At 36.8% G+C, this 14,224-nt stretch overlaps 1 protein-coding gene across 2 annotated transcripts in view; it reads left to right on the top strand.

Moving 5' to 3' along the window:
• DYM (dymeclin) overlaps positions 1 to 14,224 on the top strand; it is a 252,328-nt gene that overhangs the window by 179,265 nt on the left and 58,839 nt on the right. For both annotated transcript variants that reach the window (XM_081097587.1, XM_081097586.1), the window contains one exon: positions 1,362 to 1,464. In XM_081097587.1, coding sequence (XP_080953713.1) covers positions 1,362 to 1,464 — 103 coding nt within the window. The remainder of the gene's footprint in view (positions 1 to 1,361; positions 1,465 to 14,224) is intronic.

The following is a 14,224-nucleotide window of genomic DNA, read 5'->3' as shown; positions in this document are numbered from 1 at the left end:
TTTCTTATGACTAGTGTTTATATCATTTTTATATTGTTTTAATGTTAACTTACCTGTATCTTTAAATTTACAACTGTTACTCTTGTAAACAGCATGTAATTAGGTCTTGCTTATTATCCAGTTTGACAATCTCTGCCATCTCATTGGAGTGTTTAGCCATTTATATTTAATGTAAATTAGCTTTATCCTTTGAAAATTGATCTTTTTAGATTTATTAGGGTAAATTTTAGAATACAGTAATTATTACTCTGGGTTAGATGTACTCTGCTTCTAAAGTATGGTCTTTCTGAGAATTCAACTGAATGCCCATGTTCAGTTAGTTTTATCCACTCTGGCTGGTGGGAACTCAAGTATCCCTCAGTCTTTTGGGACTTCCAAAAATCTCTGTGCAGGTTTCAGTTCCTGGGTAGTTGTTTAACCGCCACACCTTGTGGGGGGTTTTCTCTGTACTATACAGCTTAGCATTTAGCAAACACTAAGGAAGAGCCTTTGGCAGATTTCTGGACCTTTCTCTTGTATTTCTCTCCCATCCAATAATCTGCCCTGCAAATTCCAGCTGCCGCAGCAGCCTCAAATTCATATATCTGTCTTATCAGCTCAGCACAATATTATTGAGTGTACTATTTGGGTCCCACTATTCTGAACTACAGTCTGGAATGTTCCTCTAGGCAGAAACTCACCATATATAGGTCTCTCTTCTTTTAGGGTCAGAATCTTGCACTTCAGATGTACAACATCTGAAAACAGTTATTTCATATATGTTGTCCAGTTTCTTAGTTGTTTACGACAAGAGAGTTATTCAGTACTAGGTAGTTCATCATTGTCAGAGGCAGAAATCTTATAATATGCATATTTAAGGTTATTCTTTTTGAGAAATAAAAATATAAAGCTATAAAATTAAACCATAGACTCTATTATATTAAAGAAATAATCTAATCCAACACAGTTAAATGAAAGATGAGAAAATTGAGATAAAACAAGTTCATGTGACTTGTAATAAATTACACTGTGAGTTACTCATAGAGTCATTCCATAACCCAGGTTTTCTAAATGTTTGTCTACTGTTTTTCCCATTATAGTAATCTTATGAAAATTTCTTCCATGTTTGAAATATAATTTTAACTTGTCATTTTTTTTATACTTTAGAACCCTTATACTTTAAACATTCTTCTCACTTAATTTTTGTTCTATCAATAGTATTGTTAATCCTGCTATTAACACAGGCATGAAAAAAAGAATCCTTACAAGTGTGTTTTAGAATGATTGACATTCTGTGGAACTATATAATTCCATGTAAGACCTAGCAAAGGAGATATTTGGTTGTTTTAATATAATTGGAGTCTCTGTTTTATTTTTTTCAGTTTGTTCTCCTTGCTGTCTAAAAAACACAACAAAGTTCTGGAACAAGCTACACAGTCCTTGAGAGGCTCGCTAAGTTCCAATGATGTTCCTCTACCAGATTATGTAAGTAGTTACCTTTACTTTGTCAATAAAAAGCTTTCCTTTCATTGCTAAATGTATAAATAACAGGACCTCTCTCTTCTCAAGATCTGCCAGTGAAATCTCCAATGCACAAATAAAGGAGCGACATCTTAAGTCAAGGGAAACAATTTTAATGATTACTAACAAATGGTTGAGGAAAGTCAACCTAAACCAATGGTTTTTCATAAGTAGAACTCTTATTACCTTAATCAAGAAACCCTCTCAAATGAATTACAGAAAATAAAAGGAGGGTTTTTATAGGAAGTATGCAAAGGTTTCTCACTAAACATGGATTTCATACAGTACGAGAACCTGAAAAGCGGTTGGATTCAAGAATATACTGTCTTTCTGCGGTCATTTCGTTTCTGTTCTCTGCTGCTTTTTGCTTCACTTTTATTCTTCTGCTCACTCCAGGCTAGGCCTCTCCATTTGCTGACTGAAATAGCAACCCCAACCCTTCCTCTTCTGCCGGAGACCAATTCCAGCATGTCATAATTTCAAGAGTTTCATCAAAAGGTTGATGAGACTTGGGGACTCAACAGGGTTGAGTCACACATGTAGTCACCTGTTGGGAATGGCGAAAGGCATTTCCCCAAACCTGAATAGGAAACTGATTGCTGCTGCCATACAGCTAAAAGGCATCTTAATCTACATGTTATTGCCTCCTACTGGCCAAACACCTGAATAGCTGTAGGCTAATTCCCCCATTCTGACAATGGACTCTATACCAAACACTGACCCTTTGAAGTGTATATCTCTGCCTCGCCTCAGGACAAGTTGTGTTAATAAAAAAGTATGGGGTCCTGGGGACGGAGAGAACCTAAGACCTTTAGGACCTTAGATCTTAGCTCCTTTAGCTAAGCTCCTCTGACCCCCAATACCTTTCAAAATTATATCTCGTCTCCGGATTCTTTATAGTCTCTGGATTCCTATGTCATCTACGCACAGCCTTCTCCAGATTCCTGAACCCTTCTTGATGCTGGAACAAGAACCCCGGCACTCTTCCACCTCCTGAGCCATAACATGTCTTTGTGTGTGTCCACTGACCAGAGTCTTCAAAGTCCTGGGAAAGAGACTCTAATTGGCTCTGCCCAGGTCAGGTGCTGCTCTAGTCCTGTCAGCCATGTCAGCAGAGAACAGCAGGAACATCTGCCTTGGTTCTTCCACTTTAAAGATGAAGAACATGATACCACCTGACCTCGTCCTTAAGGGCGAGGATGGAATCGTTATATAGTAATAGGAAGGAGAATGCATTATGAGTTCACAGATAGGGCAGTGCCACTATCTGTGACATTTCTCGTATTTTGGAGCATGGCGTAGTGGAGGATGCTAAAAATTATCTTGTCACAAACCACAGAAGTAGTTCATCAAGCTCTATCTAATAGGACCTCTCTGAATCCCCAGACAACAACCTAGTGGGTTGATATTTAGAAACTTTATGAGAGAATTTTTAGATTCTGATTTTGAAGTGGCGATGCATACCAGACAGCCAGAGAGTTGTTTTGCTTGTTTCCTGTGGTTTGTTTCATTTCTAAATGGTTGTGCTGATACGAGACTGTGGGAACAGCACCCAGTCCGGATAGCAGTCGCTGATAAACAGAGATAGCTGTGTGCAGCCACAGCCTGACTGGGGCTATTTTTCTTCTCATTTATTTATTTGTGTGTGTGTGTGTGTGTGTGTATGTGTGTATGTGATAGGATCTGTCATCCCATTAAGGTATTAAGATTATAATTCCAAAGTACTTCTCTCTCACACACAAAACATTTATCTTTTAAGATTTTCCTGTTAGTTGAGTATTCTCAACTTTTAAAAAATTAGTATAATAGCTCACTTACTTCTATCCTTGCCATGACTTGTTATAAGAAAACTGTTCTTCTTAATGGCTGCTTGGAAACCCATAAAGGTCCGAGTGGCAGTGGGGATTGTGTTTATTAGGAGTTTGAATTTGGTTCATCTATAAATCTTTTGTACAATTATCATTTGATTTACGTAGTATTTCTCTGTTGTTATTCCACACACAAAAAATGTATACACTCTTGAGATTGCCCTAGCAGCATTCTCCTCGAATAAGAATCCATAAAATGATATTTCTTTGAGAAAATGGGTTATATTTCATAGTATTTGCCAATTATGGAGGTGATGGTGCAACGAAGGGATGTTGAACTTCAACAGACATATGAATTCTCCTATTGAACATCACAGTTTTTAAAGTCACTGACTATTTTCTTCTTGCATGAAATTTTCACTAAGTAAACATGAATTTCTTAAAGCATCTGCTTCCTGGAAATACTGGGAAAATTCCATTTGGAATCTGTCATTAACAGTCCTAATTTTAATATGAACTCGAATTTGCTGCCTTTCCTCCAAGTTAATTAAAGAGGGTGGGTACCACTGATTCAGTACTAGTGATGATAGCTGAGTCACTCCTCCTGCCACTGATCTGAAGGTGAAGGAAACAGCAACCTTAAAAGTTAGCACTGCCGTATGTTTTCTTTTGTGATAACTCAGTGTGTGTTTTTATTCACCATTCCCATTGCTCAAACGCTATGAATAAGTGTTTTACACCTTTGAAACCATGTTTTCATTGTCATTCTCTTTTAAATTGGTCATTAACTGGGAAATAAAACATGTTCCTCCCTCTTCTTCCCCAGAAATTTTACTTAAGTGTCTTTGCTAACCAACAACCGCATAAAATTCTGTGTCCTGGTGATAAAATGGAAAAATGAAAGGGTCTAAAGCAGCCGTGGGTTCCCTGATGTATACTTTCTACACCAGGATTGGATAAACTATATTAGCACAGATTTTGAATAAGTGCTTAAAATAAGTAGTACATAGAGTACTTTCAGTCTACCTAGAGGTTTCTGAGTTTATTAAGAAAATGTTTATTTTCATTATACTGTATAATTCACAAGCCAATTGGGTAACAACATAGAAAGCAAATAACAGTTACAAAAACATTAGTATTATTACTCTAGTACAACCATGTTTGCGTGAATGTGTCAGGGGAAACCTCAAGCCTTCCACCAAGTTGTAGATAAGAAGGAAATGCCCTGGCTGCTTAAGGGAAATACTATTGCACTCAGGTCCTCTGTGGGGCGAAAGAATGCCCACTGCAGAGAGTCATGGCTGGCTCTGCAGGCTCGATGGGGCGGTAAAGGTGTTTAGGAAGCAAGTGAAGTTCAGTTGACTTGGCTAAGGTTCAGTGTCTTTATATCAGGGTTTCATAAAATTTAATTCAGTGACTAAAGGGACAGAGGATTGTTAAAGAAGACTCTTTCAACATTTTTTTTCAAAACTCTGGTCATATACAATAGAACCTCAATATAGAAAATAAAAGGAAAATAATGAGTCCTACTTGCTTATTAAACTATAAGCATGGTTTTTAATTATGAATATTGTCACAATGTCATATAAGCTTTGTTTTCCTAATTTCTAACCATCACCTTAGCAACCATATGAGATTAGAAGAATCTAACTTGTATTCTAGGTGGAACCATACGGGACCAAATTGTATTTATTGCCCTTTGATCATCAAAGGATTTTTTAATCTTTCCTTAGGACACACGCTCCCATTTCATTCCAAGCAATGAAATGCAAAGGCACAAGCCAGAACGAGCAAGAGCCAGAATCAGAAAAGCCCATTTCCTTTCCTTATTACAAAGCTAAGCAACATTTTCCAACACCCTTGCATCTTGACGGGGGGGGGGGGGGGGGGTCTGGGGGGGAGGGAGGGGGAGGAAGAGGGTGCAAAGGGGAATGTCTGACTAGCTCTCAGTGGGGGAATGTAGGTGGAAGTGCTGTAACCACTGCACCATCTTCTACACTTCCCTTCCCCTCATCATCTGCTATCTAGATGCGGGAAATCCAGTGGGAGGGAGATCCTGAGGTCTTAAAATCATCTCATGGAAGGCAAACTGGGCATGTTGAACTGTGATGCAAAGCGGCAATAAAGCTTTTACTACACTAAAAAATATGGACAAAGGGCCTGAATAGACATTTCTCCGAAGACGACATACAAGTGACAGTAAGTACACCAGAAGGTGCTCAACATCATCAGCCATCAGGGAAACGCAAACCAAAACCATAGCGAAGTTCCCACCCACTGGGATGACAGTAAGTAATCAGAAAGGCAGAGAATCACACGTGAGGGTGTGGAGACATTAGAATCCTCATATAACTGCTGGTGAGAATGTAAAATTATGCAGCTGCTTTGGAAAACAATTTGCAGTTTCTCAAAAGACTAAACAAAGAATAACCATATGGCTCAGCATATGGTCATAAATACCCCTAAGGAACTGAGAACATGATGTCCATGCAAAAATGTGAATGTTCATAGCACCGTTATTCATAATAGCCCCCAAATGGCAACACCCCAAATGTCTACACGGGTCCGTGGATAAATAAAAGGTGGTACATCCATACAATGGAATATTATTCAACAATAAAAAGGAATGAAATATGCTCACTCAGCAGCACATATACTAACAGTAATGAAGTATGATGCATGCTTCAAATGGATAAACCTTGAAACCATGCTAAGTGAAAGAAGCCAGTAACAAGAGGCCAATAGGCAAATCTTACAGAGATAAATAGTAGATGGTTTGGGGTAGGGAGTGAGTGCTAATGGGTACAGGTTTTCTTTTGGGGATGATGAAAATGTTTTAAAATTAGATTGTAGGGGTAGTTGTGCAACTCTGTGAATGTACTAAAAACCATTGAATTGTACATCTTAATTCAGTGAAGTCTATGGTATGTGAATTTTATCTTGAGGAAGCCATTTAAGAAAAGGGTAGTACTTGGCCCTAACTGGTTTGGCTCAGTGGATAGAGTGTTGGCCTGTGGACTGAAAGGTCCTGGGTTCAATTCCAGTCAAAGGCACATGCCCGGGGTGTGGGTTCGATCCCCAGTGGGGGGCGTGCAGGAGGCAGCTGATCAATGATTCTCTCTCATCATTGATGTTTCTATTTCTTTCTTCCTCTCCCTTCCTCTCTGAAATTAAAAAAAAAAATTTTTTTCTTAAATAGTCTAAAAAAAATGGTAGTACTTGGAGCATGAGAAAAAACAAGTACTATTTGTTGAATGTAATAGCAGATAGACATCAGCTTGGCTGGCATTATGGCATGAGGGTAAATGTAGGAAAATAAATCCTATACTTTGAAAAACTTAATATTTTCAAGGAAGAAAAACATGTTTCTTGTAGAGTGACTCCACTTTAGAAACTCCTAGTCAATTAGATACGCAGTTATACAAAGGTATGTGTATTTTTCAGCCTCGTTTGAGAGCAAAAAGAAAAAAAAATGGGAACAAGTAAAATACCCATCAATAGGACACTGAATAAAGTACATATTCATTCATTACAATATTCTGCAGCCATTTTTTAAAAAGTGAATTAAGTCTATATGGCTTTATATGAAAAGATATAACACTTAAATCAGTTTTTAAAAATGCACATATTATGGTAGGTTAATGTACATGTCTGTTTAAAAATATGCATTTAATTTTTCTAGAATAATGTGCAGGAAACCATTAAATAGTGGTGACCTGTGGGAAGTCAGACTGAAGGGTAAAGAAAGTAGAACTTTACAGTTTTTTTTCTTTATTGATTAAGGTATTACATATGTGTCCTTATCCTCCCCATTGCCCCTCCACCCATCCCCTCACACTCATGCCCTCACCCCCCTGGTGTCTGTGTCCATTGGTTAGGCTTATATGCATACATACAAGTCCTTTGGTTGATCTCTCCCCCTTACCCCCACCCTCCCCTACCTTCCCTCGGAGATTTGACGGTCGGATCCATGCTTCTCTGTCTCTGGATCTGTTTTTGTTCATCAGTTTATGTTGTTCACTATATTCCACAAATGAGTGAACTTTGTAGTTTTTACATTAATATTCTTCTTCATAGGTATAGATCTTGAAATCTTTTTTAAGTATACACACAATTTACTTTAGCCTCCCTTCTTTCTTCCTCTTTCATTATTTTTAGAGAATTTTAGACTTACAGAACAGTTTTAAATAATTTTTATATACCCTTTCTCTTTTAGAAATGTCTTATATAACCACAGAACATTTATCAAAACTAAGAAATTACCCTTGGTACAATACTGTTAACTAAAATACAAATCTCATTTGAATATTGCCAGCTTTGGCACCAATGCCCTTACTCTTTTCTAGGATCCAATTCAGGATCCCACATTGCATTTTGTTGTCAAGTCTCCTTAATCTTTCCTTGTCCCTTCATGACCTTGAGACTTTAGAAGAGTACTCGTCCGTTATTTTGTACCATGTCCCTCAACTTGGGTTCATCTGACAGTATGCATTTTTGGGAAGGATACTACAAAGGTGATATGCCCTTCTCAGTGAATCGTATACGTGATATTGGTATTACTGGTGATGTTCACCTGTGTTTACCTTGAACACCTCACTAGGGTAACATCTGCCAAGTTTCTTCACTGTGAACTTGCCAGCTTTCCCTTTTGAGTTACTATATATTTTGGGGAGATACCTTTGAGATTATGCCAATAAGATCCTGTTTCTCTTTAAACATTTCCCCACATATTTTAGCATCCTTTGATCAGTCTTGCCTGCAGCATATTTTACTGATTTATTAATGATTTTCTGTTTGTCTGATTTTTCCTACTTTTATTAATTGAAGTGTTCTGCAAGGAGACTTGCACCTCTCCCCAACGTTTTTACTTAGACAGTTATTTTTTATATCAGTATGGACTCCTGGATACTAATTTTATTCCCTGTTTTATAAACCAGGACTATTATTTCATTGGTACATAATTCCAACTTGGGCCATTGGAAGCCCAATGTTCAAGTTGTATTCTTTGCCCTTTGAAGATGCACCTATCTTTTTTTTCTTCTATTCCTCCCTCACTTTCTTCCTTCTCTCTTTTTTAATTTATTTTTATTAGATCCTCAAGATGTTCCAACTCATCTTGTATTTCCCCTGCTCCAGCCCTAGAATCAGCCAGTTCTCCATAGAGGATCATGAAATTTAAATCAAGGTCTTTCTAGTTCTTTTATAATGCAGAAACTAGTGTAAAAAAACAAACTAACAGCCGAATATGGTGAATAAGGTTGGTGAACACCCCTAAGGAACACAACTGCTTTGAACTTAAATAGATCCCAAGCCCCACATTGATTAGGTCCCAGGAAGTTTGTTTTTTAATACAATTGATTTCAAAATTCAAATAAATAAAGCCTGTGGCAAGTGAGCAAGCTCCCCACCCACCCTGCCCCTTTTTTTCCTAATTAAAAACCAGGCCTGACTTAAACATAAGACCAGTTTTCTTGGTTGTATTATAACGTGGCTTTGGATGCGCTTCTGAACGAGGAATTCCAGAGAGTTTCTAAGAATGCTTGTGAAGACAGTTTTTAGTTGGAGGGCTTACTCCCCTCTTGTTAAAATAATAATAGTAATTATTATTACTCCTTCATTCTTAAAAAGCACACCTCAATTGAGGGAAAGAATATTGGCCTTTCTTTATTCCCGAAGAGGAAGTTTGTCTTGTCCCTTCTTACAGAGTATGGCAGAATATTCTTCTAAAGAGTTTTTTTTTAATTATCATTAAAAATACTTAAATAACTTTTATGTTGCTTCCTCTGGCTTATAAAAGGAAATAGGATGTGTTTGCATTGAAATCTGGCAATGATTAATTAACGTTCTAAATGAAGTTTAAAGAATACAGAAAAAAATAACCCATGCATATTAAATTCAGTAGCAGTGTGTGATAAATTTGTAAAAACCAGTGATCACGGTTTCTTCCTTCTGCCCCCCATTCTCATTGTAGGAAAAAAAATTCTAACCTGCTACTGTGTAGAGCTAATTTTTTTTAAAAAAAGCAGAGATTTTTTTCAAATTCTTTGTTATTTAAGAAACCATTGTTTTAATTTTCTGTTTGCTCAAATTTTGATTGTTTCTCCCTCTTTCTCCCATTCTGCCTTAGTTTGTAGTTCCTAATAGGAAGGAAAGAAGTCTACTATTTGGAATTTTCTTTGATATATCCTTGATTTACATGGCAAATAGAAAGCAGCTGTCTATTTAAACATCTAATTCTTGAAACCATAGTCCCCTCAAGCGTCATCTGGAAATAATGTAGCTTGTAAAACAAAGCTAAGAAGAAAAGGCAATGTTTGTTTTATGTGGGATGAATGATTTCTGTTGGGGTCCTTTAATTCGGCTATTATGAGGGTTATTAAAAAGCTGTATTACAAAAGAGGTTTAAATGAAAAGAATTTTTTGAGCTGGTATCTTATTATTACAGTTGATTATAGTCAAAGCTGCAAATGTTTTTAAAATAGCACTTTTAGTTTCTCCAGATAAGACCCCCAAAAAACAGTAATGTTACTCAGTGTATGAATGGAAATACAACTCTTTCCTTAGTTGATTTAATTTCTGAAAACAAATTATATTGGAGAATTCAGCTCTATCTGTTTTTCTGGAAATTTCAGGGATCTCTGAAAAATTCATAAGAATCCATGTCAGAATATTTGGAGATCACCTTATGCATGCAAAAAAATATGATCATGAGAGCATGAGTTTACCTAAATTTCTGGTATTAGAAGATTCAATGAACAATAGATAAAGTTAAGCCTAACTTGTTTCTAAATTTATTCATAAGTTATTTGAGCTCTGATGTGTGAGACATCATGAGAAGTGGTATACCCTACCTTGGGAACAAGTAAGTTTTTGCTTTGACAGTTGTTCGAGGCTATTCCATGATTGGAGTATATTGGTTTTCTTGATTTGTTATTACAACAGAGCAGTTATTTTTGGAGAGTTGACATGTAAGAACTAAATTTCTTTACTAAAATATACTTGGCACCACAGAAATGAAATTAGCATGTCTGCTTGATAATCGAAGGGCAGGCGTGGTTAACTATTTTCCTGCATTTGGGTCACCTCTAGTCTCTCACTTGGTATTTTCTATGGTTTCCAGTTTGTATTTTGGCTGAGGTCACCAGGAGGGTATTGGGCTGCTCTGAAACACCATTTTTTCCTTTAATGGACAGTGCTCGTTGATCAGTTGAGTGATTGAATTAATAACTTATCCTTTTTAAGGGTCATGTTTGAAGCCTAAAAAGTCCTGAGCCTTTAATAACCAGGCATTATCTTTCATACTGGTCCGTAACTTCAGATTGGAACAAGAGTAACTTTTGTTTCATTATTAGTAGTACTTTAGCTCATTACCAACTCCAAGTCCGAAGTTTCCATATCTATTGTGAATGTTCCATATGATTACCAACATTCTCCAGTAATACCAGTTAAAAAAGAGTAATGTGTGCCTAAACACACGCCATATGGCACTTGACATGCCTTATTCTTCATCCAACAAGTAGTGAGCAAATACTGTTTTGTTTTTTAATATATTTTTATTGATTTCAGAGAGGAAGGGAGAAGAGGGATAGATAGAAATGTCAATGATAAGAGAGAATCATTGACTGGCTGCTTTCTGCACACCCCCTACTGGAGATTGAGTCTGGAACCTGGGCATGTGCCCTGACCAAGAATCGAGCCATGACCTCCTGGTTCATAGGTCAATACTCAACCACTGAGCCACACTGGCTGGGCTGAACAACTACTGTTTTATCAGGCACTTTTTTCTCTGTGTAAAGACTTCCTTGAAGATAAAAATTTCTGCTGTCATGAAGCTTGCATTCTAATAAAGAGAGATGTATAATGATTGCAGGCACAGGTAAATGGATGAAGTATTAAAAGTTCCCATGGGAAAATAAAGCAGGATAATGAAATTGCACAACAGTGTGAATATACTTAGCACCGCTGGACTGGTGGAAAATGTCATGTGTCACCCTAACCGGTTTGGCTTAGTGGATAGAGTGTCGGCCTGCAGACCGAAAGGTCTCAGGTTTGATTCCTGTCAAGGGCATGTACTGTGGTTGCGGGCACATCCCCAGTAGGAGGTGTGCAGGAGGCAGCTGATCAATGTTTCTCTCTCATTGATGTTTCTAACTATCTCTCTCCCTTCCTCTCTGCAAAAAAATCAATAAAATATATTTTTTTTAAAAAGAAAATGTCATGTGTCTTTTAACTACAATTTTTGTTGGTGGTGTTAAAGAGTATGAACAGTGGGATCTGAAAAACTAGATTTAATTTTCATGTGACCCCTCTGATTTTTGGTTTTCTCATTTCTTAAATAAAAGCAATAATGCCTTGCCCATGGGATTGTTGTGAGAATTAAGTGAGAGAATGCACAGAAAGCACTTAGTACAATATTTGCACATAACAAGTGCTATGTAAATGTTAGTGGCTATTGTTACTACTGCTACATCTTCTACCACCTGAATGATAGGAAAATATGTCCTTTATTCTCCCATCCCTAAAAACTCAGAAAGACCAATTAAAAGTCTCTTTCCAGTGCTCAGTAGCATAATGGAATCAGTTTACACTGCAGGTTAGACTCAGGGTTAACTTGGTTGGTAAAAACTTAGTGACCTTAGAGAGTTATTGTAGCTCTCTGAGCTTCAGTTACCTATCAAATGAAGATATCTAATCTGTAGAGTTGAATTTAATATTAGTGATTATACATACAACTTTCTTAGTTAATGCCTTGATCATAGTAAGTTTTCACTAAATAATGGATATGATCATAGTATGATTATATTCATTCAAATATATCTGTCATAACAATAATGGAAGGTAAGATAAAATTTTTCATATATTCTTCCTGGGCAGAATTTATCTGAACATAAGAATAATCTATTTCTGAGTTAATTATGGGCTTTAGAACATACTATTAATTGCATCTTTCTCTCAACTTTTGAAGGTTCATCATATATCTCTTCTTTGTTTATAAATAGAGCCTTATCACCTTTCTATTGAGAGGAATGATGGAGTGCTCTGTTGTTGGTGATGTGGCAAATTAAAGGTAATTGGAATAGTGATGCTCAGTAACATGAAAATCCTGTGCCTAAAAAGACTTGTTAGGTATCAGATGCAAATAGACAAAGTACAAGAGATTTAATTCAAGAAATGAGGTCTGCCTCTAACAGAAATACTCTAGAACTGATCCTGGAAATATAATGGAAGTGACTACTTAATCTTTTTTAGTTTCAATTTCCATATCTGAAAATAAGCACAACAGTCGTCTTATTAATTACTTATTATTAGATTTTAAATAAGATGAAATGCAGTATATACAGAAGGGAAACAGCAGAAATTCAAGGAGGCCATCATCCATTCAAATACACGATTTTATTCATGTCTTGTTTGCTGCGAGCATTGAGCATACAGTGATGAATGAACAGACATGGACTCTACCTCGCCTCAGAGAGTCAGTAGAGGGGGAAATAATCCTTTAGCAAGCAAATAAATACAAACTTATAAATACGTCTAGAGAAAACTGTGACATAATGCAGGAGAATTGTGAGAATTCTAATTTAGATTTTGGGGTGTAGGGAGATGAGGTAATTGCTCTTTGAGAAAGTGGCATTTAACTAAGACCTGGCAGTGGGTAAGAGTCAGCCAGAGGAAGAGCAGGGACTGAGTGTTTTAAACAGCAAATGCCCTGAGGCAGGACAGAGCTCTGCTTATTCCTTGAACTGAAACCAGGCCAAATGTATTGGAAAGAGTAGCATTAAATGAGATTGGAGGTATAGGTCAGTGTCAGGCTACGCCAGGCCTGGTGGGCTATTCATTGTAAGGATCTGTGATCTTATTCATATAGCTTGGCATATAGTTATTGAAGGGTTTTGAACAACAGATGTACCTTTGAAAAAGTATTCTGGAGAAGTGATTTAAAGAGGTAAGAGTTGAGACTGAGAAGCCATTTAATCCAACCTGGTGAGAGATGGTAGTAGCTTGGAACTCAGAGAAGTACTGGAAATGGAAATGTAGGTAGGCGCCATCCACCTGAATAAGATATTCAAAGTCATGGCAATTGATGAGAGTGTGATGAGAGAGAAAGTGGCATGAGAGGAAGAGAAGAATCAGCCCAGAGCTCCGAGAAGTTGGGTAGAAGAGGACATGCTGTAACACGGGAGTTGGGGATTCCCCAAGTGCCTGGTGTCAGATGGGCATGCCTTAAAGAGGAAAAAATGCTAAAACAACTATGGATTGAAAATTGAGGATGAGATGAGGATTAAAACATACCCACTAGTTTTGGCCAAACAGAGGTGGTATCTGTGCATGTAAAAATCGGAATTTTTTTTTGAATAGTATAAACAGACAGGTAGTTGATTAATCATGTAAAGATACTTTCAGGGATTTGATTTTTTAAATTGAAGTTTAGGAAAGAAGGTATCAAATTAATTATTCTCAATCTTCTATTTAGCCTTTCTTACTTTTGAATATGTCTGTGTCCCTGTTCCTGCTTTGTAGCATCCCCAGCTTTCTGAAGTTCGCGTGTGGACTAATGAGTTAAGCTTGTTTAAAATGCAAGTTTTATATCAGTACCTTAATTAATAATTTGTAATAATAAACCTCGAGTAGCTAAATATTCTGATTAATTTTCTTGAAATCTGTATGTCTCTCACATTTTAAATTAAGTCAGACTTAGTAAACCAAGTGAATAGAAGTAAAGTCAAAGTGTATTCATAAACTCAGATTATAGGAAGCTCCAAATGGCCTCATCATAGCCCTGGAATTATTTCCATTAGATTGCATGATATATGTAAGTGTCTCTTACATTATATAATAAGCTTTGAACTCACCATCCCATCCATGGTTCAAAGGAAATACTCCTTGAAACCATGTGTAATGTATTTTAGCATGTTTGT

Source organism: Myotis nattereri (genome assembly GCF_964212035.1).
Source record: "Myotis nattereri genome assembly, chromosome: 8".
Taxonomy (NCBI): Eukaryota; Metazoa; Chordata; class Mammalia; order Chiroptera; family Vespertilionidae; genus Myotis; species Myotis nattereri.
This window is presented reverse-complemented; position numbering and strand designations above follow the sequence as displayed.